Here is a 26,568-nt window from a genome sequence, read left to right as displayed (position 1 = left end):
TCTACTTAACACTGATGTATCTGATCCAAACAATAAAGAAGCTAGCTATCTGGAGCAGGGGTGGCTAGAACCAGACTACGCAACAAGGTAGATCTCCAGGACCGGTGTTGGAGACCACTGTTCTAGAGCGTACACTTCCTAGCTCTTACATTCTTTGGGGGGTTTCACACTTTTTCTAAAGGAGAAAACATGGTGCACTGCACAGACTTGGGTTCTCTCTGTTGAGCAACAACAGTGAGTTGCTCATCCTTCCATCATGGATGTCACAATACCAACCTGACTCATGATCTGATCGGTCGGCACAGAAAAAAACGATACATGGAATACTTGACTGGCTCACTCTGATCAAAATATGCATAAATTGTGAGGCACCCAGCAAGTAAACAGCCTCTCTTATTGAAAGTGATAGAAATGTGTAGTGTGAACCCCCCAGTGCTGGTGTTGCCCATGGTACTGATTCATACACATGTAAAAACAGCTCTTAAGGCCCTTCAGCCAAATTTTCTCAGCTTCCAGCAAACCCCGAGACAAACAGCTTGACTGACAGGCTTTAATAGAGTATTTACAGGATTTAGTTTTTGTACAGTCACAATCCGCCGCGCCACAAAATAGTGAATCTGCTTGTCCTTTAAAGCTGGACAAGTCCTGTCAAATATTGACAATGAAGTCAAGTCACCTTGAACAACAAAAACCAGCAGTCAGTGTCTTCCCTGACAGTACTACAGTACTTTAAAAAAAAAGAAGAAGAAGAAGAAAGGAAAAAAAGTGCACAAAAGAAGAATAAATAGAAACTGCTTTCACAGCCGACAGTCTGAAAGGACTTTTCCTCGGGCAGCTGTTCACTTCATGGCAGTGGAGGTGTAGAAGAACGTAAACCCACTTTTGATAAATATAAAATAGAACTTGCACTACTGGCCACTAAATGAGCTCTCACAGTTCATGATGAGTGGTAGGTGAGAGGGAAGGGGCTGTGAAGTGTTAAAACTGTCTGTACTTGCAGCTCATTCTGTACCTGTAGTTGTGATTGTGCAATGACCTTAGATGGATACTAATTTAAAGGGCCTCTGTACTGGACGTTCCTTCAAATACCTGATGTCCACTGATGAGGGACCAATAATGGATGCAGTATATGAAGAACACAAATGCAGAATACAGAAAGACTGAATAATCAGAATAGAAGCCAGTCCTTAGATCACTCAGTCCTTACAGTAGATCAAAGGACAATTGCAGATGTACATGATGTGGAACTGGGCAACTGCTGCTTTGCACTCAGCCTGTTAACTAAATGTTGTGGCTGTTTAGACTCACAATGTGTGCCAGGATACTCAGTCACTACCCCAGAACGCTCAAGTACACTGACTGGAGATTCATAGGACCAACAAAGTAAACAGAGAAGATGTTTTGGTGGGGGAGTAATCTGGAGGGCGAGGAAGAACGAGAAAGGGAAAGAAAAAAAAAAAATTAAAAAACTAAAGGTCACCTGTCACGGAAGCTGGCAGTCCCTGAAAACATACGGCTGAATATGCTCACTCTCGATGCCAACTCTAATGTGGCATTACACATTTTAAACCTGTTAAATGAAAAAAAAAATATATATATATATATATATAAAACCAACACAGCTTCCGTGACAGGATCTTTAAGACGTGAGCTATAACACTGCATTCACACACACTCAAACATAATCATACACACTCCACTATTCACACTCAGCCTTTGTGTACAGTCCCTCTTTGTGAATAGAGCACAGCTGAGCTGGTATTTACAGAAAAACACCAGAAAGTCTTTCCTCCAATCAGAATCCAGTTTCTGGCTTGATGAAGAGAGCAGAAAAAGCAAAGGCAAGGAATACGATCCCTCCGATGATTGTAACTGTGGAGGTAAAACAGAGCAGTTATCCAGCTGTTAATTACCTTGTACTGTTTGCTTATGAAACCCATTTCATTTAATAACAGATTCTTACCAGTCCTGACTGATATCTTCTGAGCTACCATCCTCCCACCAACCACAGCCAGACCTGTGCACAGACAGTGTCCCAGAGTTCCACCCACTGCCACTCCAAATGGATCCTGCAAGGAGGGAGAGTTGTGGCTCATTGAACACATTGAATCTGAGTCAGCGGTCGGTCGTTAGAGAGAATGAGGAGAGAAATGAAAGCAAGAGAACGTCACGAATTCTCACGAACACAGAATAGGCTCATTTTCAATGCCAGTGTAAAGTAATTCCAAATACTTAAACAAATGAGTGATTATCATTTTCCCAAAGAGGAGAATACTGTTATAAATTAACATGGACAAACAAGAGCACTGAAGGTCCTCTGATCACAAATCATTGCGGCCATGTTACAGTTGGTTAGAGTTGCTCCCCTTCACATAGAAGCATGAAGGACCTGCGAGACGACGATCAGCTGTAGGTGTTTCCCAGGCCTTAGACCTACTGGTACGTATATGCAGCACAAATATTTTACTAGGGTTTTGTCTGACAACAGTCAAGAATTGATGCATCTTTTGATGTTTTTATTTGGTTTTCTGATTCATTTTCTTTGATTTTCAAGCTTATTTCATTGTATTTATACTGAGCCACATGTGGGACACACTGCTGCTGTGTGTGTGTAAAAGCTCTGACCTCTTATGTGCGAAAATGAAAAGCAAAACGTTCTGCATTGCTCAAGCCACACAAAGGAAACGTGTATGAAATGTGCATTATTATTGCTGTGGTGTGGTGTGGTGTGCTTGCCCAGGCAGGAAGTAGAACCCCAGTTGCTGCATGGAGGGCAGCTGTATTACCCAGTATGCTAAACCATGGCTTTGGTCTTCTGATTTATGTTTGTCACGGAGGGGAAAAAAATGTATTGACCAATAATGTTTTAATGGATGCAGTCAAAAAACACTAAGTTCAGCTTGCTTTTGCAAGCATTCGGAAAAAACTCAACAATCCCATATCTTTCCAGTTTAGACCAGAGCACACAATTTTAACTTTCTGCAATAAACTAAAACACTGGGGTTGGTGTTCTATACCATGAAACAATGTTGGGAGTCCCCTTGGGAATGTTCCCCTTAGTTCACACTGGTTCGTTTGGCTTGTCTATTCTTAAAAATGATATATGATGTTTTGTGTTTGTGTTTTGTGTGTACTATAACTTTTAGGGACCGTGACTATGGGAGGCATGTAGTAACCCATATGTGTACATCAATTAATGTTCCAGAAGCAATGGGTTTAGCTAGTTAAAGGTCACAGATGTCTGATTATACTGCAGCTTGAGCGACTGTAATTGCTTTAGAACTTCAGCAGACTGTCTGTAAACACTTAAAGCAAATCTTCAGCTGAGTGGTACCGTGTGTGAATGTTATCTGACCTCTCGTGCAGCCAGGACGATGGTAGCGAGCTGAGAGCGGTCTCCCCACTCAGCCAGGAAAGTGAGAGTTAGTGCCTGGATGAAGATGGGCGAGATCACACTGTGCCACTTCCTCTGAGGCAGCATGTTTGCCGCTGTCCCTGTCTCCACATCTGGCGCTCCATTGGCCAGCTTATAGCGCTGGAGCTGTGGAGAAAATGAGGACACAGCCAATAAGAGATCAAGTTGTTAGAAACATCAAACTTTCATTTAACAGTGTTATCGCTGCCAGGCACAAGCTGACTTATAAAACATATTTTTACATTTTCATATGATAACTAGAAGCTCATCACATCGTGAATGCATATGGAATGTCTCGCAACTACAGGGCTTCTTAAAAAAAAGGAATTAAGTAAACCAAAAGAACTGAATTGTTTCTAACAGAAGTATTTGCCCACAGTATCGACTAGGGCTACCCAGGTAGTTGAATTAGGTGTGTCTGAGTAGGGAAATCACCAGGTTGTGCTCAACACCCTCCAAAATGGTAGTTAAAGAGCCTTGGTATAGACTTATGTGTTTGTTTATGTACATGCACGCACTGTCCAAAGCTTTGGAGACACCTGCTTATGCAACATTTCTTGTAAACTCAAAGGTTTTCATAGGGAGTTTATTTCCTCCTTGCTGCAGTAACAGCCTCTACTCTTCTGAGAAGGCCTTGCAACAGATAACAGATAACGCACTGTGGTTAGTAGTGGGTGGTCTGACCAAAAATGTATACCTCACAGTATAATTAAAACTGAATGTTTCTTACTGAAAGTCAAGGGACAGCACAGACTAGTAAGTTAGCTTACAAAAATAGATTTACTTCAGCATCTTAAATGTTACTGATTTCTATACACCAATGTTATTTTAAAATATTTTTACTCTGCAAAACAGTAAAAAAAAAACAAAAAAAAAAAAAACAACAACAATATATTAAAAAATGTCAATACAGCCCAATGGACTTGTGTTGCGGAGCTCAGTGTTGTTCCCCGTCTGAAAAAGCTTCGTATTTAGCAGTTTTTGTTCAAATTCTCCGTTCCACCTTAAATGGAACAGCAGTTCCATTTAGGCACTAGAATGTTAAGGTGGAATGGGAAATTCCTCAGCTTCAACAAATTTCTCTAGTCATTTGTCTTATTCATTGCATCCCATAAACTCATGCCTCCGGCTGGCAGATGCTGCTGAAATCTGGAAAATGTTTTTATTTTTATTTTGAAATGTGACAAACACCCATGTGACCCAGCCACTCAACTAAACGGGGTAACGTTAGTGTGATTTGAACGCTGAATTATCTGCGCTTATTTGTGGCATAGGCTACTGCTGTTATGTTTATGACAAAATTCATACCTAAGGAAGAATTTCAAACAGCCACTGCTAACTGCCATGAGGATTTGATTGCATTCTGCCATAAGAGCATTAGTGAGGTCAGGTACTGACGTTGGATTATTAGTTCTGGATCACAAACACCACTCCAACTTATCCCCAAGGTGCGACAGTGCCCAATCACTCCAGAGAACACACAGTTCAACCGCCACAGCCCACTCTAGAGCTTTATATCGCTCTAGCTGACAGCAATGTTCAGAGTCAGCAATGCTTTTCTACTGAGATTACACAAGCTGTGAAAAAAGACTGGCCATAGCATTCGACAGGACGTGATTATCAAGGTCAAATATATGCTGCTTAAAAATTTCAGACCCCTACACTGAAAATGCTTTCCCACATCCAAAGACAAGGGAAAACCAAATTACTGAGTCAGGAGTGCATTCAGTTTAAGAACAAACGTTTGCAGTAGTTTGGGAGTTTCCAGCTCCCCTCCTTGTTTACAGTCTGTGGTTTTGCTGATCCAGTCACCTGCATCCACTTCTCAGCAGCATGTTCAGTTAAGTGGGACCCACAACTCTCATTTGTCAGAGTGCAAAAGTAGTGTTGCATAGCATTTTTCTCACACAGCCAGATAACTCACCTCCTCATCTTTCTTCTTAATCTCAGCCTGCACCTCCTCAAGCTCTTCCTGGCCTTCATCAGCACTCATCCTCAACCCCTCTCTTAGCATTCTGATGCCAAAGATGGCAAACAGCGCCGTGGAGATATAGTAGGTGTAAATCCGTGGGATAATAGTGGTGGCATAACCGAACAGGACTGATGGGAAAAGACAGAGGTCAAAAGTTAATACTGGATCACACCAGTAAAACAATGGTTGTGAAACAATGCTCCCTTATCCGCCTGATGAACGTACAAAGAATGACCGAACCAGCAAGGTATTAATGTGTCTTTGGGTTTGCTGCCCTTACAAACAGAGATGGTTCCACATTGTAAACACAAAATGCAGCTTTTAAATTATCATTCCCTTTGATGAAAATGTATTCAAAAACCACCCATGTGAAAAAGTAATTGCTTTGTAACTCTTTCCAGACTGGTAGATTTCAATTTTTTCCATCTGTATTTGAATCTCCTTAGAACAAAGCATCATGTGCTGATTTCTGAGACATTCTGGTCTGCTTCACATTGCCAGACAGATTCTACTTGTTGTTTAGGTTCAACAGATCCGTCAGTAATCACGTCTGGGTGTGGCTTGTTTAACTGAACCTAACTGTCAACTGAATTTAATTAACCGGTTGATTTAGTAGCTAAGGGGGCAATTACCTTTTCACACAGGGGCCAAGTACAGCTGAACAGCATTTTTTGAACGCATAGTACTGGTCTTAATAAAATATCCAAAGATTTGGAAAATGACTGGTGGTCTCCTCTGAAAAGGTTTTAAGATGACACAAAGCAGAATGTACTTAACTTAGCTACGCATGACGCATCTAAAATTACAGAGAAGAGAGTTTAAACCTCTTAAAATGACTGATTGCAACATCTCCTCTACCAAAGAACAGAACTCACTTTTACAAACTACTGTGTAGCTCTAAAAAGGCCTTAGGGTCGTTCTCAAGAAAGAGCGTCAAACGATTTCCATAAATTTGACTATCAATCCTGATGTAAATAAACAACGTGTATAATTTAGGAGGTCAGTTGGAACACTGTATGGGATAAGCAAATGATTAAATTATTAATTTTACTATTTTAAGTCTATGTTTTTCTCTCTCATTACCACAATACGCCAACATATATGTTTCTCATTACTGGTATTTATCTCTTTTTAGGGGTCCAAGCACTGTAGGTACATGGAACTTTATTGCTTTGCTATAATTTATTATTTGCTAGGATTTTTTTTTCTTCTTCATCATCTTATTATTCTTTTTCTTCCCTAAAACTGATTGGGTAGAAGAAACCATAAGTCATGATTGGGGGGGGTTACAGTCAAAGTTCTTGCTTCTACACAATCCTTGCGGCAATATTTTTGTTTGTTTTTCTAATTAGAAAACAAGGAATCACTTTTAACTGGTGAATAATGTTTTCTATGTAAATTCTAGTAAAAAGAAAATCTCAACAGCTGTCATTGTGTTGCTGAGTTGACATAAAATTTCAAAACACTCAACTTGTTTTTTTATTTATATATATATATATATATATATATATATATATATATATATATATATATATATATATATATATACACATACACACATATATACACACACATATATACACCCACACACACACACATTTTAATAATCAGCTTTAAAATACATAGTCTGACAATGTCATTTTAGAAACCTGAGAAAAAAAATTGTTTACACATTTATCTTCAAATGTACTGGGTTGCAGTAATGAGAATTCAGTCATTAACCAGAAAACATTACAAAAAAAACTATTCAAAAAGCAGTTAAATAATTCAAACCTATTTTAATTATTCAACCAGGTATAAATGTTTGTATACCAAAAAAATAAATAATAAAAAAAAAAACAGTAAGCCTTACTCATTTTAAATGTTTTTCCAAGTTGGGTCCCAGTATTTGTCATGTTCGTGAGAATAACTCATTAGCATGATGAAGGCAAAAATGACTGTGCCTCATTTGCCTTTACCTTTAAACCAAGCAGTTCATTTTGTTACTGAACAAACTGCCAGTCTGCTTTCACTTAAACTGACAATAGCATACTGAGTCGTAAAACCACTACAGCCCTTCAAGTCAGAAAGATTTACATTAATCCTAATTGGGCACATTTGGCTTAGGGACTACATCTTTGGTTTGACAACACCACCCATTATTTACTTAGGACGTAGCTACTAACTAAATGAAGCAACTGAATGTGCTGTTTCAGCATGTGCTTTTTGTGTGAAAATGGCCACGGTTTCCTATCAAGATAAAGCTTTTTAAAAAGGCACAATCCACATAAATCAACAACACAGAAAGGTCTGCCATGTCCTTGTGACCGTCATTGAACATCCATGACGCAGTGTGATATGGCACAGACAATCCTCTCAAACTAAGCCATCTTTGCCTGAGAGTCTGGTGTAATTTTCCTCTCTCTAAATAGTTTCGACCAGTTTAATTTCCAGCATTTGCTATACACAGACCAGCCACTTCATTAGGTCCTTGTGTCTACACTCTTTGTCCATTTTATTAGGTCAATTCATCATGTAGGTGAACTTCTAGTTCTGCAATAACAGACTGCAGCTATCTAACAATACTCTTCATTCGACAGCTGGGTAGCACATGTGGCCATTAGTTATGTACTAAATCATATCTATTTGTGTTTACGTAAGAAGACAGACGGAAGCACTGGAAATTTACTGAGACCAATGGCCAGTCTGGTTTGTCAAACAACAGAGGAGGAAGAAAAAAGCCATAAACAAGCCAATTCAGCACCACTTCGGAGTCCCTTCATGTCACAGAGCTGTCACCACCTCTGAAAAGCCAAGCCAGTGCTGATTCTGGTCTTAACTTAAGCCCTGTCACTTTCCCTCTCTAACTTCCCTTTAGCATTTAGTTAAAATTTTCCCGTTCCACCTAAAATGGGGCAGCAGTTATTATAATGCCTCAGGTGCCTGAAAATAACTGCTGCACCATTTAAAGTGTAACGGGAAAATTTAAACAAGAAAATGGTGAATGTCCTTATCAGAAAAATGTTACCAGCATTAAAAGAATAATTAGAATTTTGATTCTAATTTTATATAACTACTTATCCCCCGAGTCTGTACTGAATTAATATAAAACACAAAATAAAACATTTAAAACACTGAGTTACTATGCTGTACGAATGATATGTGCATACTCGGTAGGACTACTGAAAAGGTAGAATAAACTGGTAGAACACCGGTTCTCTTCAGGTCTGTTTTTTTTTGCTTTGACCACAGATGACGCCGCAGAAGATGACAGAGTTTGCCGTTCGAGTCTCCATATTCAGCAATATCTCTCTTGTTCCTTTAACTATCTTTCAGCTCTGTAAAGATCAGCACTGTGAGCTACGGCCCCACTAACACTCGAGTAACCAGCCCATATCGAGCCAGACTTTCTTCCTGAGTCTGTGCGTCAATACATAAAGACGTCTGCGGTAGTCTTAAAAACCCTGCCAAATCCAACCCAACACCTCTGACTTTCGCATGAATATTTCAGGCAGTATAGGGAGACTCGTAGCAGCGCATGAACGTTTTAGCACGTTTTTTTCCTTCTCTTGACTCACTAATGTAAATTCTTTCACTTTTAACTAAAAAAATCTTACACAGTGCAGCTAAAGTGGTGATAAAATGAACAATGGGTGTAGATTAAAAGAGGAACATAAATGAAGTGGCCGGTTGGTGTGTGTTTCAATACAAAAACAATAACAAGCTTTAGTTACATGTGTCCTCTTTATTTTGTCTTAAAATAAGACATTTTGTTGAAGAGAGTAAAAACTGTAGAAATGAGAATTCACCAAGCTGCTCAAACTCTGGACAGTATTACCCCACTCACCTGACAGGCAGGTCATGAGACCCAGAGCCAACATAGCTCCTGCCAAGACAGTGAGCCGGTTGTATCGCATGGCCATGATAGCTGCGATGAAGAAGGTTTTGTCTCCCAGCTCTGAAACGATGATGACCGAAATGGCTGCCACAAACGCATGGATAAAGCCCAGGTTGCCTTTTCCGGTCTCATCCTGACTGACTGCTGGACCTGCAGGTTGGCCAGTGGCAGCTTTCTGTAGACAGAAACATTCAGCAGCTATTTACCATGTGTAATCATGTATGCTTGGCAATGAAGAAATGATAAAGGTGGTTTACAGTATCAGTTCTCTTAATGACTCTGATGTTGATAAGTGGAGTGACGTCAAGTCTTACAAGTGTGCCACATGGGTGTGTTTGACTCGTATGAGTCAAAGCACTACAGGTGAGTAAACTAGTTATACAAGTGCCTCTGCTAATGTCAATTGTAATCTTATACCATAATTCAGCTCTCCAATGTGCCCACAAGAAGGTGGTTTGTGTTTTGAGTCTTGAGTTTCACTGTTTATTCCTCAGGCTCTTAGGGACTTTTTTCTGCCACTGTAACCCAAGGCTTTCATATTAGGGGGCTTGGATCTGGATTTCTTAAAGCTGCTTTGTGACAGTGAGTGTTAAGAACACTACTGTAATTAAAGTGGAGAGTATAATGCAAATAACACGCACACCACATATGTGTAGCATTACATTTCAATAAAATACAGGGTGTCCCAAAAAAACTGACATCATTTCGTAGTGTAATAACAGCCAATTCTCCCTCAAATGATCTAAAATTTTAACAAAATGTATGAAAACTAACCAAGTTTAATTTTTAATGTTTTTTTTCAGGTTGAAGAATGGCGAAAATCTACATCCCTCTAAACTTCTTGTTCGAATTTTGATAAATAAATGTTGTATTGTTCAACATGAAGCCTCTTTAATTTCGTTTGCCTACGACATGTAGTTACTCAGATATTCACATCTCAAATGATGTCAATTTTTTTGGGACACACTGTATATCATACATAACCTTAGTCATGTGTGCACAGAACAACAGATGATTTTGATTCCTCTGACTACAGCCATGTGCTATGACGGCTCTGAAAATGGCCAAAGTAATAATCTTAAAAAAGATGGTTCTTCAAGGGTTCCTTAGTAAAGGGAATGGTTCTATTTAGAACCAGGAGCTCTATATATAATAATTTTATGCTTAAATGGTTCTTTGCATGGTAAAAACATTCTTCAGATCGATGGAGAATGTGTTGCGTATGATTCTATATAGAACCTTTTTGAAAATGGTTCAACACAGGACCAAAACGTGTTCTACTATTGTTGCGATGTCAAGCTTGCAGAACCATACACAACACACGCTCCATCAAACTGAACGTTACGATGTTACCATACAGAACCATATACAACACACTCATGGTGAAATGGTTCGTCAGATTGATGGAGAATGTGTTGTATATGGTTCTATATAGAACCTTTTTTTGAAAATGGTTCCATGCAGCACTAAAAGGGTTCTTCTGTTGTTACAAACTTGACATTGTGACAACAGCAGAACCCATTTTGGTGCTATAAAGAACCATTTCCAATAAGGTTCTATACAGATCCATACACACAACCCATTCTCAATCAATCTGAACGTTACGATGTTACCATACAGAACCATATACAATAAACTCTTTGCATGGTGAAATGGTTCGTCAGACTGATGGAGAATGTGTTGTATATGGTTCTATACAGAACCTTTTTTGAAAATGGTTCCAAGCAGCACTAAAAGGGTTCTTCTGTTGTTACAAACTTGACATTGTGACAACAGCAGAACTATTTTTGGTGCTGGATAGAACCATTTGCAGTAAGCATCTATACAGAACGATACACACAACACATTCTCAATCAATCTGATGAAAAAATCGCCAAGCAAAGAACCATTTAAGCAAGAAATGGTTCTATACAGAACCATTCCCTTTACTAAATGTACTTACTGTACATTTGTGAAACACGTTTACTTCAAATACACTCTTAAAAAAGTACTTGAAGTAAATGTGTTTCACAAATGTACAACTTCGATCATTAAATTATTCGATTATTCGACAGCGAAGTAAGGTTATCAAACTCAATTCAGTCCCAGGACACTCAGCTTAGCTGCTCGTGTGCTCAGTCTAAGTTTGCTCTCCTCTGGTCGTAAATACAATTAGCCTAGAAGTTAGGTTAGCTTGCTACCGTTAGCGAACAAGCAAGCTCAACACGCAGCCAAGCAGTCTAGCCATATTTTACTCATTTGAGAGGTAAAATTAGATGTTATTAAGCTGTTTGTTTTACCTCAACAGGCTGCTGCTCCTCAATTACTTTGGCGTCCTCTTGAATCGCGGAGACTCTCGTCAAAATCAGCAGAATTAGGGCCAGCAGGACGCAAAACAAGTTCGCCTCAGTTTGCCGAAAGCCGGCCCGGGGAGGCATTTTAAAAGCCTGCCAACACAGCAAAAGGGTAACGGTAAATAAGCGTCGCAACCCAAGTTCATAAAATAATTTTACCTGTATTTATAACAGTAATCTATGCGGCTAGCTGGCGGGCTAGCTAATCAATCAACTAACTAGCTGAATTCATGTTAACGACACAGCGAGCCGCTGTTGCCGAGCAGAAACGAACTTGCTGGCAGCCGGAGCGATATGATTGGTCCGCTTGGAAGAAAACGTGTGCCTAGCAGATTTGCGTCATCAGAATGGACTTAAATGATTGGTGGCTGAAGCTGTCGGTGAACTACCTGGTCGGAATGGGGTTAGGTTGGGTCTCACTGGAATTAAATTAGGAAGTAACAAAAAAGGCCACGCATAAACAGCAGAGCCGGTTTATGAGGAGCATGGCCACTTCCTATTCCCCCGTTATATCAAAAACAGGACTGCTAAACAGCAGAGGGCGCCCGCGAGCGAGTCCTCAATGAATGGGAGTAAATGGAGCTCAACGGCTAAAAACGAACAGTTAAAATAATTTCTAATCACTCGCCCAGAACGTTTCTTTAATTTTAGAAAGTAGAAGGATGTATTTCACTTAAAAAAACTAAGAAATCTTACCCATATATTTCCTTTTTTCTACAGCGAACGGGTTTTGGGCAGCAGGAGGCGGGCATTACTGCTAGAGAGTGATGATTGATTGGCGAGCGGAGCAGCTCATTGGCTGTTCGCGCTCACTGACGTCATGAACATACATGAGGCGCCGTTTTAAACTCCTATAACTCGAGTTTAAAAGCTCTTAAAAATATAACAGCGGTGTTAAAAAGTTTTATGCTGTTCTGTGTTCAGGAAATGATTGTATTCTTTTAGATTAAAAATGTTTAAGCATTTATAAACTATGATTTTGCTCAAATGCTCCATATCAACCGATTCATTTTGGACTCACTCAGGAGCGCCCTCTAGCGCTTGAGAAAACCGGAAGACATTGCAGAGTGGTAATTCTCATCTCTGCAAGTTCTCTGACTCTGACTCTCGACCCCGCTTAACTTTAACCAAAACAGCGCCAGGATCATAGATAAAGGCATATAACAGATATTAAACCGCCCTAAAGGTAGTTTATATGACTTAATATAAATGAGATATCTTGTTACTGCATTCAAATATGCGCTAGCAAGCTGCTGCAGTTAATTAAGCAATAGAACACTCGAGGGAGTGTGTTATCGCGAAATAATATCACGGCTGTGATTCGGTCGCTGTAGATCATCACAGCCGTGATGTTATACGCGGTAACACACGACCTCGAGTGTTCTGTTGCTTTTATACAACAGTTAAATAAATAAAGTAAGAAATTAATAAATTGAGCCGTGAACGCGGCGTTTAATATGTTTTAATGTTCGCAGTTCCTTCCGCCAAATTATAGTTCCTTAACAAGAAGCTTGTTGCTACGTCAGAGTAACGAGCTCCGCCCACTCGCTGCACAGCCGGCAGTTCGTTCTCCAGCTCCTCACACTAAATTCCCAAACTGTCACCACCGAGCAGCTTTTTTGTTTTTTATCGCGGCAGTTTTATGGCTCAGTCCGATTTGGCCAGACTCTGAAGATTAGACTACACGTTTGGCGAATGGTATTGGGTTCATTTCTGGCTGATTCCAGGTTGTTTAGCTGTTCTTCTGTCACAGCTGCCGACTGAAAAGCTCAGTGGTGATGACAGTTTGGGAATTTAGTGTAGCCTCATCACCAAATCGGCTGTCGGTCAAATGTGATCTTAAAAGTGTCCATTTTCTGTTTGTGCGCAAAGTAATAAGTAAAAACGTTCAAATGGCTTGAGCGTCTCCTACAGCTGAAGTCGTGATGTTATGTCGAAATAACAGCACGGTTAGACCACTTCTCAACCAATCAGCTTGCGTGGCCGGAACTAACTGTTGTATAATGTCAATTATCTGACAGCAGTCAGAGGGAATGTGTAGTGAGGAGAGCGGCCACTCATTAATGTGTTCCCGGTTTGTCAAACACTAGAGGGCGCTCTAGTGCGAGGCCAAAATAAATGGGTTAATATGGAACATTTTTATATCAAAGCATGCATTAGTTTCCTGAATACATAACAGCTTAAAACATTTTAACACTGCTGTTATATTTGTGAGCTCTTTTAAACTGCAATTAGGAGTTTATGGTTGCGGTCGACTTAATGTGGCCTTGCACAGCGCTGATTTAACGTGGTACATGCTAGTCTTAAAGCAATGCGTGCTGGTTAGACATTATGTCCAGCTTTCGCCGGTGTGCTCAATCTCACATCCCCGTCCTGATCTTACTTCCCCTGGTTTCCGGTCACGGTAGTAGCTGTGTTATTGGAGGAGTCATACATCTCATCGCTGTCGATCAACAACTCTGGGCGGAACCTCAAAAGGCAAAGGTAGACATGTATGTGCCTGACTTTTTGTAAACTTAAATATATTCATAAACAAACACAAGTTAATTGCACTAGCCACCAAAAAGGGTTCTGCTATTGGTATGATGTCAAGCTTGTCATAATAGAAGAATACTTTTAGGTGCGATACAGACCCATTTTCAAAAAGGATGCAAATGGTTCTGTATAGAACTCATGGTCCAAATGTTGACCAAGGAAGCTGCTGAGTTAAGAAGCGCTGGTCACAGCAGCCAGAATGGAAAGACAGAAGACATGAAGACACCATAATAAGACAAAATCAGCACCTCTGCCTACCTATGCAACCGGAGCGTTATCTTCCATAAGAATAAGGATATTTCTAAGAAGCCCCAGCCAACAAAATCCATCTCACTAGGTTTGTTAGGAGGTCCGCTTTGTCCCTAGCTGCAGGTTCTGTTCACCCAAAACCAGAGAGGCCCAAATAAGAGAGATGCTTCTCCCATCACTCTGCCAGCTCCTCCTGCTGAGTTCCTTAGAGCTCTTCTAAAGGGTCAACATGAATAAGTGGCGAAACATCAGTGAAACTTTGAAACCTGTGTTACCAGAAGAAAACCCAAGCTGAAAACATGGTGTGGATCAGGTGCGTGATGAAGATTCTGACAGTTCTGGCTGTATGGACAGTTAAGCCCTCGGACAGTCCTTCAGCATTAAAGCCTGGACAACTCATTTAGACGAAATGAGAACACCTACCACCCTGGACACTTGAAACTTTAAATAACATCTCATAAATGATATTTTTATCATTTATCAAGCATTTTCTTCAATAAAGGTTCATTTTTCCTGCATGAAATTTTATTACTGAACAGAACAATAGGAAACTTTTTAGAAATGCTCAGAGATGTTAGCAAGATTTAGCAGAGAATAAACACAAACCTAAGAGTGTTTATGCACAGGGACGTATGTTGTGCCTATATCATTACAGTTTTATGCTTTTTGTGTAAGACATTCTTCAAAGACTACACAGAACGGGAAAAGAAACTGCTGTACATAAAATCAAAATTTCGATAAAACAATAAAAAACTGTTTTAAAGAAAATGCACAATGAGCAAAAATATTTATATTCATATGAATTATTTTTAGAGGACAGCCACCATTAGCATTAGCTTGCATCGGTGTGAACCTTAGCAAAAAGTAAAATGAATCAAAATTGTGTTAAGGATATTAGGTTATTTTTAGCCTGACCTCCTGGTTATTCATGGTGGTTAAGGTCAAATGTATATGGCAAGAGTTGAATGATAAGGAAGATAGGCAAATTTTACAGTAATTTTTTACACAATATTTGGCTGTGTGCAGGCTACTTAGAATTAGCACTGACTTTATTTCATGTTGACTGGATTGACCTCAGCATCTAGCTAATTAAACACATGCATCTTCACATTAAAAATAACTAGGCAATGTGCCATGATGAAAGTAGACATGTTTGATAGCTGACCCATCTAACCATCGGCTAAACTAGCCTATACTGAGGTACTGCTGAAAGGAGACCACGCTGCAGATCGAGCAGGCTACAGGACAAGAGACAAGGACAGAAAATTAGGCCATCTACAGTAAAAGTAGAAATACTCATCAACAACCGTATCAGCAATTACTTTAAAAAATACACAAAGATAATAAATAGAACAAACGTAGAGATATCACTAATCTCACACCCGTTATAGTTAACAGGTTGCTATTAGCTGACAATTGGACATGAGATTGGATTGAACATCAGAATCTGAACTAATTTTGAAATTTTGTCAAGAAATTATGCAGATAATTTTGCTAGTTTCAACAAATAAGGCTTGAAACAAGCAAAATTATCTGCCAGAGGAATAAGACAATTCTTATAAAGTTCTTACAACAATCTCATATTTAGGAATATTCTATTGCTACAGAAGAGAAATGAAGAGGCTGTTATACACTGAGGACGTTTACCTCAGTTTTTTTTTGCAAATGCTTAGCACTGAGCACCAAGGAGCAGATTCCTTAGGAGAGGTGTTAATTACCAACAGTCTGGTGGGGCTTTAATGTCTGATTAGTGCAGTATAACCACACTTGGCTCACATACTTTCCATATAAAAGCCTGTTTCTGTCAGATAGAAAAAAGTTTATATGTTTCAGGTTCATTGAGCCGGTTTACACTTTACATTAATATGTGTTTCGTGTCTGGATCATAAAAAAACTAAAGCTTGAGAAAAACTTCACCGTTTAACAGGACAGTGATCTGAAGGCCAAAGCAACTTAAACAAAAAGCAATAAAAAGGTGAATCTTCTATAATGGTCAAGTCAAAGTCCAGACAGCACAAGTGTCATCCAACCAACCTGAAGAAACTGGAACAAATCTGCCTCGAAGAATGACCGAAAATCTCTCCCAAACAGTGTCAAACCTGGTAGAAACTTACCCCAAACAGAGCAGCAAAAAGTGGTTCTACCAAGTGCTGGTCTGAAGAGGTTGGATACTGACACAAGCAGCATTTTTCAGTATTTAATTTTTTTTAAAGATCTGCTGACAAATAGTGAATTTTGACTTTTACTTTAAGAGAATATTGGTTTCAATAAAAAATACTGAATCGAATCTGATGACTTTTAAGGGGGTTTAATACTTTTGCATGGCAAAGTATATCATAATAGCACAAGATATTTCAGTCAGCATTATACAATTCTTCCTCAGTACTGTTAATCCGTGCTAAAAGAATGTCTTGCAAACAACCCAGCTTGTTTTGGACAGACTTGTTGTGTTTTCTTACACCAAAGGGAACCTGACACTGTAGTAATGCAGAAATGCACCCAGTGCATAGATATATTCCTACATACAGTCAAGTCCTGTAGAATTAAGTTTAAAAACTTTTTTAATGTGAAGACTTTTCCTGATGCAGCATCTGCACAACACAGGGACGTTTCAGTGGCAAAGCTCAATCAGTTCTGGAGACCAGTTCTTGTAATCGCTTGTTATCACTGTCATGTCCAGCTCCCCTTATGTATGTTATAGTTACAGAAATTCTGCTTCAGGACCTTTTATTTGACAAGCGAAGGGACATTGAAAACTTATTTTCATTTACATGCAATAGGATGATAGTGGTTGCAAACCTGGACAAAGCTGAGCTGAAGTGTTTTACTGACAGGGGCCCATAGGTATTCCAGATATGTACAGTTCTGCTCAAATGTTTTAGCCACCTGAGAAAATTAGATAATTGGGCAGAAATCATGTATTTGCTCTGCTCAGAAAAACACTAATATTAAAACAAATATAAATAGCATTAATAAAATAAGTGGTGATTTTATGTGGCTCTAAAATATGCAATTTGACTAGGAACACCCAAACTTCACACCTCTCTCCCCCAGTATTATTTGAATTATTATCCAGTACTTGTTTTGGCTCAGTCAGTGTTTCATTAAATTGAATCAGGTGTGCTGGTGGTGGAATTAAATAAATTTAAGTGATAGCTTGGGGTGGAGAAAAGGAGAAATCTGGAGCCAAACATGAGTTCTTCTAACCAGCTCAAAAGATATCAACTAATTTTTAAAGAAATCTTTTCATATTTACTGCATTAATGTTTGTTTGCATTTATTCTAATGTGATAGTGTTTTAAAAGCACACTAACTGCCGAAATAAATCATTTTAAATAATTTTCTTAAGTGCCTAAGACAGGGGTGTCCAATCTTATCCATATAGGGCCGGTGAGGCTGCAGGTTTTCATTCCAAATAGGCTGGAGCACACCTGATTTCACCCGTTAAATAGATTTCAGTCTTGAAACAACTGATCATGTGTGTGTTACTGGTTCATTGGACAAATAAACTGTAACTGTGCTGAGCAAATGTGCAGAAATGTGTTCTCTGTAGAGGATGCGTTCATGTATTTTCACTTAGAAAATCAACAAAACATGTAATTTGACTATGAACACCCAAACTTTTGCATACGACTGTGTCTGTGGTTGGGCTGCATGCAGCCCTGCTGAACCGCTGAATGCTGGAAAGGACCTGCCCTTGACGTTCATTGTCACGAAAAACAAATTAATGCGGACATGAACAACATTATTTTACTGTTCTACACATTTAATCATAAACTGTCCATTTATTTGTATTAAAAAAAACATATCATAGCAGAAAAGGAACGAAGGCTTTGCGCTGACGTGGATATGCCTTAAATGTGCTTTGGTAGTACTCGTGGCATAGCTGGGCAGCCAGAGCTTGATTGCAGAAAATATAGAGCACCACTAGCCACCAAGTGACAGAGCAGCAGCCACAGCACACACCCAGCGCAGTGTAGATCAGCAGTTCAGCCAGGTAGTGAGGACAGGACACTAGCTCAAACCAGCCCCCATGTGGGATCCTGTGGGCCAAAGTCTCCACTTTACCTGCACACAGAAATAGAGAGAGACTGCCTATAACCTCCTTTGAGGATAAATATCAATGCCCTACACATTCAGCTTAAAACAGTAATGGATGCTAAACCAAAAGGGTTCTTTTATTTCAGTTTACTTGAAGGGATCCTTATGGCATAGATCTCATCCTGCTTTATTAATAAGGCCGTATTTGCTACGCGAGCAAGTCTTTACCTGAGCTGTTAGTACGCAGGCTGGCCAGCAGTGACAGCGAGTGGTGCTGTAGCAGAGATGCCCAGATGAACAGCAGGACTCCTGCTATATGATACCATGTGATTTGGGACAGAAATGGTCCAGCTGAGTCTCTTGACAGACCTAGAAAATGCAAATATGATCAATATTATCTCAACAACAAGTTTATTACAGGTGTTGCAAAATATCTGTTATATTTATATTTAGCAGTTCAGCCTATCTGCAGAACATATAATGAGAGAAGCAGGACCGGAAGAAGATGTTCAAGGATTCAGGATTGGTGGAAGAAACATCAATCATCTTGGATATGCAGATGATACAACAAAATCAGGAAGACCTGAAGGCCTTTGAATAGGAAGGGGTAAAAAACTAAGAAAAGATGGGACCTCAAAATAAAGAAGACTACGGTTATGACAACATGCCTGAAGTGCCCTTGAGCAAGGCACTTAACCCCCAACTGCTCCCTGGGTGCTGTGGATAGGGCTGCCCACTGTTCTGGGCAAGTGTGCTCACTGCCCCATAGCGTGTGTGTATGTGGGTGTTTCACTGCACAGATGGGTTAAATGCGGAGGTGAATTTCCCTGTTGTGAGATTAATAAAGGGTAACTTAAAAGATCTGAATTGTCCAGGCTATGCTCTCTCTGTGAATCTTTATGGATGTGAGAGCTGGATGACAAACAACCAATACAGGAAAAATATTGATGCTTTTGAACTTTAATGTTGGCAAAGACTTTTAAAAGTTTCTTGGAGGGCAAAGAAAACAAACAGATGGATGCTTGACCAAATTAATATTTATCTCTCACTTGAAGCCCAGAAAACCAAACTGATGCTATGTTATTTTGGACACGTTATCAGAAGAGTCAGTTCCTTGAAAAAGTCTGTTATGCTTGAAACAGGTAAAAGAGGAAGAGGGTGAGCAACAAGATGGATGGATACAATCTGAGGAATCAATGAACCAGCCATAGGATATAGGAACATAGAATATTCTGGAAAATTGAGTATTCGGAATGGATTTGACAGCACTTAATACATTCAGCAAGTTGGGGACTTTTCAACATGTATATTTTTCAGATTATTTTACAACTAGTTACGTTCATTGTAAGAGCAGATCTGTGAAAGCATCTATACTTATACACAAATTTCAGATGATATTCATCTGTACATTTTTACATCATCAAACTCACTGCTAATGGCAGAAAAATGTGTCAGATAACAGAAACTCATACTCACTATCTGTAGGTTGTGAGACACCTGCGCACAGGACAGTCAACCCCAGGAAAAGGTAATAACTCAATCCAAATGCATACTGAACTACATGGATCTTGCCATCAGAGAAAATGCTGACCAACAGGCACTCCAGCAGGCGTCTAAGGGAATGAACCCACAGAAGTGCTTGCAACACCAGGACACTCAGCTGAAGTTCTGAAATATAGAAAAAAACAGTGACTGACGGAGAAGGTGGTTACATCTTCTACAGGTCTAAGTATTACAGTCAACATCTTGAGCAGCAATCATGCTAGTGTACTCTTCAAAGACACACCAGTCCAAGCAGCTGCTGGACGTCCAGTCAGGAAACGAAGAACGTCAGTCAAGAATTCAGGAAACACCTCTCCAAATATTACAGCACGGAAGGAGAGGATAAAAAGAAGCCCATTCCAGAGGACAGATATGGCATAGAAATGCCAGAACCATCTACAGGAGGTGAAGAGAAAAATGTGTTGAAGATGTTTTGAGTAACAAACTGAGCAAGAATAGGTGAGAGGAACTGGTTAACATCCTTTTTTCCTAAGAGGATGCTAGAGTTGGGTAGTATCAAGTTACATTTGATGGATTTGTACCTTCCTGAGTATTTTCAAATGATAATACTGTTACTTCAAGTATATTTGGGAAGACAAAAAATTCCTTACATTTTAGTCATTAATATTTAGTTACTAATTCCTTTTTGTGTTTTACTTCTTTTTGTTGGTGACAGCGCATGTATTTAGAGATGGGCCGATAGCGATCACCTTTCATCACGGTCAGCTGATAGCTGATACCGATCAGGGGTGGGGCTGGATTATTAAGGCCTATTCACAAAAGGTATGTTTTTTTAGGATTAAAAAAAATGCAATTTTAATGTAGTGGAACCTTCACACAAAACATGCATGAAGGTCTTGGCTGATTAACCACATCCAGGACAAGCAGAAAATTGTGTGTGTGTGTATATATATATATATATATATATATATATACACAGTGATGGTTATAGGAACCAGGCATCTGAAACGATTAATGTCTCTTAAAGCTACCTCCTACACATCTATTACATAAAATTGTTGCAAATACATAGACTGATTCTGGGGACACTGTTTTGATACACACATGGCAGAGATATAAATGATTAGAAAACTCATGTTCGTTCACTGGTCATTTTGGATAAATAGCCAATAAAATGGCTGTAACATCAGAGTTAGCAGGTTTCTTTAGAAAGGAGCATTTCACATCAAACCTCTCTGAATGACTGTTTACATCTCAACGACTGAATTTCTAAATTTCAGCTCTGTTATTCAGTGTTCAGTAGCAGCACAAACAAATGAACATTAGGTTCCTGGCTAATAAATGTGCTGTCGTTATGTCCTAAAGTCTGACTGAACTGTGTGAATAAATGCTCAGCAGCTCATTCTCAGCACTGCATGTCAGTCAGCACCTTTTGGGGACGTCAAACAGGCGGAGGACGGCGCGGCGCTGCTTCAGCTGGCTCTTAGTTTTTCCGTACCGAATAAGATCCTGGAAAACCTGCTCGACGTCACCTGGAAATTTTAATGGCAGTTTATGAACGAAAAACGCTGTTAAAAACCCTAAAGCCAATAACAACCACGCGATATCAACTACCTGAAGAGCGACAGGCATCCTAGCAACACTACGTGGTGCTTTGCTGAAACAGTTCCGTTGGAAAACGAAGACTTGTGAGGTCGGGTTCCGTTGAATGTTATCTTATGTAGTTCATAGCCAGAAATTTTAATTGAATATTTCTACAGGTAGTGCATGGCGGTACTATATTTGATAGAAAAAAGAAGTTCGAAACACCCGACTAAGTTATTCGTATTTACAAAGTGGATTATGTCGAGACGATTATGTCCAGAAGTTACCACTGTGTACACTAGGGGGCAGACAATGCTCGGATGATAGCACCTCTTGGTGACTATACTGCAGAAAACAAAACTAACTAAAAAAAAAAAAAATGCATGAATTCCATACTATTCCAGACTGGTTTAGTCTGGTCTAGTGCTGGTTCAGCTGGTTACTCAGCAGTATACCAGAATACCAGCATCCAAAAGACAACATATGCTGGTTTGGCTGGTGATCAGCTATACTGGTACATGCTGTTTTTTCTCACAGGGTACACTGTGGGTCAGTTTCCCAGTCCCAGATTACGCCTACATGTAGATTTCAAACTATTTCCAAACAGAGACTCTTGATTTGCACTGCAGTTTAGGACTAGGCTTAAATAAAGCCTTCCAGAGAAGTAGAGTCTTACTGTAGCAGAGGGTGACAAACTCCCTAATACCCTTGATTACAAAAGGAAGGTAGGGTGAGCAGGTGTCTACAAACTTTTGGATATGTATTTTGATTTAGATACTCTCCTGCCCAGCTGACTTAACAACTTTACATTTCCTCACAGGCCCTTCTTTCAATATGGTATACTTTGCCCAGAACCACATTCTATATTTAAACCATACTTCAGTGTATATCATTGGTTGCGGAGAACCAGTTTCCGGCACAGCATGGTGATTTTCCTTTTCCCATACTTATCTTAGGATCAGCAAAAAAGAAAGCACAGAAACATTGTACTTTAAAAGAATCACTGCGTTATTTGACACACAGCAAAGGACTGCCATCTCTCAGCAGTACCCAAGTGGCAGGAACGGTGGGCAGGTCACCTCTTGCTATACAACTTCACCCCATGGCAGACCCCAACCCAACACCAACCACCCCACAGCCAAACACAGAATAGCGCAACCAACACTGCTGCAACATTTCTATAGTAAATGTCTCTCCTACTGCGAGTGCGGTGCTTCCCTAGATTCTCTTTGCATGGCTGCTTTGCATGGGCACACCTCCCCTGCTCCGCGGGACACTATACTACTAAGTGCTGAGTCCATCAGGTGTGTTTGGGGAAGGTAATCACAAACCCCGCCCTTCACGACTGCATTTGGCAACCCCTGCTGCATATCATATTGATCTGGCAAAGTGCTGTTGTATAGCCTCTCACCGTACTGCCCGCCGCCGTACTGCCCAGTGAGATTTTTTTCACTTCCAAATAAATCTTTGTGTAGGATACAGTACTTGTAACTTGTTTTGCTTTGAGTGTAGCCCAGGGGGAAGTCTCTCTTCCTTTTCTCTGAATTCCTCTGCTGTGCATGACCTGCGGACATCAAAGAGAGCGCAAAGTGTTTTTTTGGGCTCGTCTTCTGATGGCCCAGACAGGAACCCTGAGACCAAGTGCTGCCGCTCTGAAGCAGATGTGTGTTTCTCAGCACAAAGGAACATGGACTGTCACAGCAGAACTGAATAATGGAATTTCATCATCACCTCCCAAATACACTTCCATTATCTATCTGTGGCTTTGCAGATGTTGTCCTGTGATAACGTGACTAAAGTATGCACTAATGTTAAAGTGACAGTATTTCCTGTGTTATAAAATATGGATAGTTCTTCTATGACTGAGAAGCGTGTTCTTAAATGGGCATTCTGGCCTAAAACTAGATTTTATTAGATTGTGGAATCAGTGAAGAAGATGTGTGCGGGAAACATTGCGCTTTAGAGTGAATGCTCTTTTATTAAACAGGCAGCAATGGAGAACCACCGCTCAGCACTGCTGAAATGGCCAAGATAGCAGGCAGGTCATTTCTAGACATACACTTTCTCATGACAGTAGGCACCAACACTGCATATCATCAAGCAAATAACAATTTATTTACAACAAATGTCTCTCCTACCACAGAGCAGGTACTATTTGGGTGGTGGATCATTCTCAGCACTGCAGTAACACTGACATGGTGGTGGTGTGTTAGTGTGTGTTGCGCTGGTCTGAGTGGATCAGACACAGCAGTGCTGCTGGAGCTTTTAAACATCTCAGTGTCACTGCTGGACAGAGAATAGTCCAACAACCAAAAATATCCAGCCAACATCACCCTGTGGGCAGCATCCTGTGACTGCTGATGAAGGACCAGAGGATGACCAACAGAAACTGTGCAGTAAAAGATGAGCTACTGACTATAATCTAGAAGGTGGACCAACAAGCGTTGGTGTATCTAAGAGAGTGGCCAGTGAGTGGACAGTGGAGTTTAAAAACTCCAGCAGCACTGCTGTGTCTGATCCACTCATACCAGCGCAACACACACTAACACACCACCACCACATCAGTGTTACTGCAGTGCTGAGACTGATCCACCACCCAAATAATACCTGCTCTTTGGTGGTCCTGTGGGAGTGAAAGGGGTCTAACGAATTAAACAGAGAAACAGATTTGTAGAACTACATAGTGCATCTATATGGTAAGTAGAGCTAATAAAATAGGTAATGAGTGTAGAAAAAAGGAAGTGGTTTTAATGTTATGGCTGATCAGTGAATATGCTAATAAATAAAATCAAGTTAGTGTAACACTTCAGTTGTTGATCAAAATTGAAAAAAAAAAAGATTTATTATGATTTAAATGATTTAGCCCAAAATAAATACCAGAAAATACCGTTCAGCCAGAGAAACTGAGATAGCCAGCTAGCTACCTTGCTAACTTTGGCATTGTTGTGTTGAGTCAATAGTCCATTCTCTCCAATGTGATTTCATGATTTGAAGGCAGTTACCAAATCTACAAGATATTTGGCTTTTTAGGACTAATATTACGCCTCTGCCTTGCTTCTGCATCCATGAACTAACAGAAAAAAAATCAAAACAGCTTGGCCTCAAAAATCCATCCCAAAGCAGTTCCTCCCACGTTCAAGATACATCTTCAAAATGGAGTTTTCCTAGTCTTTTACCTGAAACATCTGAGGTATAACCTGTGGCCTGCTGTATGGAATCCAGAACCACTGACCTACAGGGCATATCTCCCCATACAAACCCATACATTCACATTGTAAAGCCTAGTGCTCACAGATTTACTTTTATTGTGCCCACTACAAACTGTTTACTGTAGCTGGGAAGGTGATGTTGCAGGATTTGATGTTCTGAGGTAAGGCAAGGATTAGCAACCACTGTCCGCTGACAAGAGGTCCTCAAATCCAGACCCTGAATCCAGTCTCCAGGTTTTGCTTACATAACATGGCGAAGAATTACCCACCTTGTCAGGACAAGGCTGTTTGACTTGCAAAATGACCAATCACAGCCTGTTGTGGTGCAGCATGTAGGAGGTGGAGATTGTGAAAACCCTAAGGAAGTGCATATGCCTAAAGGTGAGGATAGCAAGTCAGAATGCAACTGACAAAATCCCAATAGCTATGGTCAGCTTTGAGAGTAAAAGAGAGCAGGTGCTCCATTTCCACATGGGCGGAGTATCTGAGGCTGATGGTACATTAACAGTGCAGTTAACTACCACCCACACACACACACACACACACACATCATCTAAACCACTTATCCTTCTGGGTCACGGGGGGAGCTGGAGCCTATCCCAGCTGTCATTGGGCAGTAGTGTTTTATAGTGTTTTAAAAGCACACTAAGTGCCGAAATAAATCATTTTAAATAATTTTCTTAAGTGCCTAAGACAGGGGTGTCCAATCTTATCCATATAGGGCTGGTGAGGCTGCAGGTATTCATTCCAAATAGGCTGGAGCACATCTGATTTCACCTGTTAAATAGATTTCAGTCTTGAAACAACTGATCATGTGTGTGTTACTGGTTCATTGGAATGAAAACCTGCAGGCACACCAGCCCTCTGCAGATAAGACACTCCTGGTCTAAGAGTTTTGCGTAGTACTGTTAACTACACAAAAGCCCTTTTTTTTTGTTTATTTTCTAAGTGTAAATGAATTAACACATCCACTACACAGAACAAATATGGCACTCTGCAAATTATGGTGCACACTTTTTATTTATTTTCTCGGTTTAACATATCGGAAGCAATGAAGCATAAAATGTAAGGAGTGCCATAACTTCTGCGCAGGCCACATTTTGTTTTTTTATGTTAAATTCCACAAATAAACTGTAACTGTGCTGAGCAAATGTGAAGAAATGTGTTCTCTGTAGAGGATGCGTTCATGTATTTTCACTTAGAAAATCAACAAAACATGTAATTTGACTATGAACACCCAAACTTTTGCATACGACTGTGTCTGTGAACTGAACCGCTGAATGCTGGAAAGGACCTGACGTTCATTGTCACCAAAAACAAATTAATGCGGACATGAACAACATTATTTTACTGTTCTACACATTTAATCATAAACTGTCCATTTATTTGTATTAAAAAAAACATCATAGCAGAAAAGGAACGAAGGCTTTGCGCTGACGTGGATATGCCTTAAATGTGCTTTGGTAGTACTCGTGGCATAGCTGGGCAGCCAGAACTTGATTGCAGAAAATATAGAGCACCACTAGCCACCAAGTGACAGAGCAGCAGCCACAGCACACACCCAGCGCAGTGTAGATCAGCAGTTCAGCCAGGTAGTGAGGACAGGACACTAGCTCAAACCAGCCCCCATGTGGGATCCTGTGGGCCAAAGTCTCCACTTTACCTGCACACAGAAATAGAGAGAGACTGCCTATAACCTCCTTTGAGGATAAATATCAATGCCCTACACATTCAGCTTAAAACAGTAATGGATGCTAAACCAAAAGTGTTCTTTTATTTCAGTTTACTTGAAGGGATCCTTATGGCACAGATCTCATCCTGCTTTATTAATAAGGCCGTATTTGTTACGC

General features: G+C 40.0%; 2 protein-coding genes across 2 annotated transcripts; both read right to left on the bottom strand.

The window, feature by feature from the left end:
- Positions 1 to 536: 536 nt before the first annotated feature.
- tmem165 (transmembrane protein 165) lies at positions 537 to 11,890 on the bottom strand. Its single transcript, XM_036581488.1, has 6 exons — positions 11,544 to 11,890; positions 9,214 to 9,439; positions 5,340 to 5,515; positions 3,356 to 3,541; positions 1,964 to 2,069; positions 537 to 1,872 (listed from the first exon to the last, which is right to left on the bottom strand). The coding sequence occupies exons 1-6, from the start codon at positions 11,679 to 11,681 to the stop codon at positions 1,796 to 1,798; spliced, it is 909 nt and encodes a 302-aa protein (XP_036437381.1). The 5' UTR covers positions 11,682 to 11,890; the 3' UTR covers positions 537 to 1,795.
- A 4,786-nt stretch (positions 11,891 to 16,676) lies between these two features.
- Positions 16,677 to 21,572, bottom strand: srd5a3 (steroid 5 alpha-reductase 3). Its single transcript, XM_036581487.1, has 5 exons — positions 21,355 to 21,572; positions 20,209 to 20,360; positions 19,899 to 20,090; positions 18,651 to 18,791; positions 16,677 to 18,449 (listed from the first exon to the last, which is right to left on the bottom strand). The coding sequence occupies exons 1-5, from the start codon at positions 21,555 to 21,557 to the stop codon at positions 18,190 to 18,192; spliced, it is 948 nt and encodes a 315-aa protein (XP_036437380.1). The 5' UTR covers positions 21,558 to 21,572; the 3' UTR covers positions 16,677 to 18,189.
- Between the last annotated feature and the right edge of the window lie 4,996 nt (positions 21,573 to 26,568).

The sequence above is a fragment of the Colossoma macropomum genome, unplaced genomic scaffold (genome assembly GCF_904425465.1).
Source record: "Colossoma macropomum unplaced genomic scaffold, Colossoma_macropomum, whole genome shotgun sequence".
In the NCBI taxonomy this organism is placed as follows: domain Eukaryota; kingdom Metazoa; phylum Chordata; class Actinopteri; order Characiformes; family Serrasalmidae; genus Colossoma; species Colossoma macropomum.
Note: the sequence above shows the minus strand (reverse complement) of the source record. Positions and strands in the feature narration are given on the sequence as shown.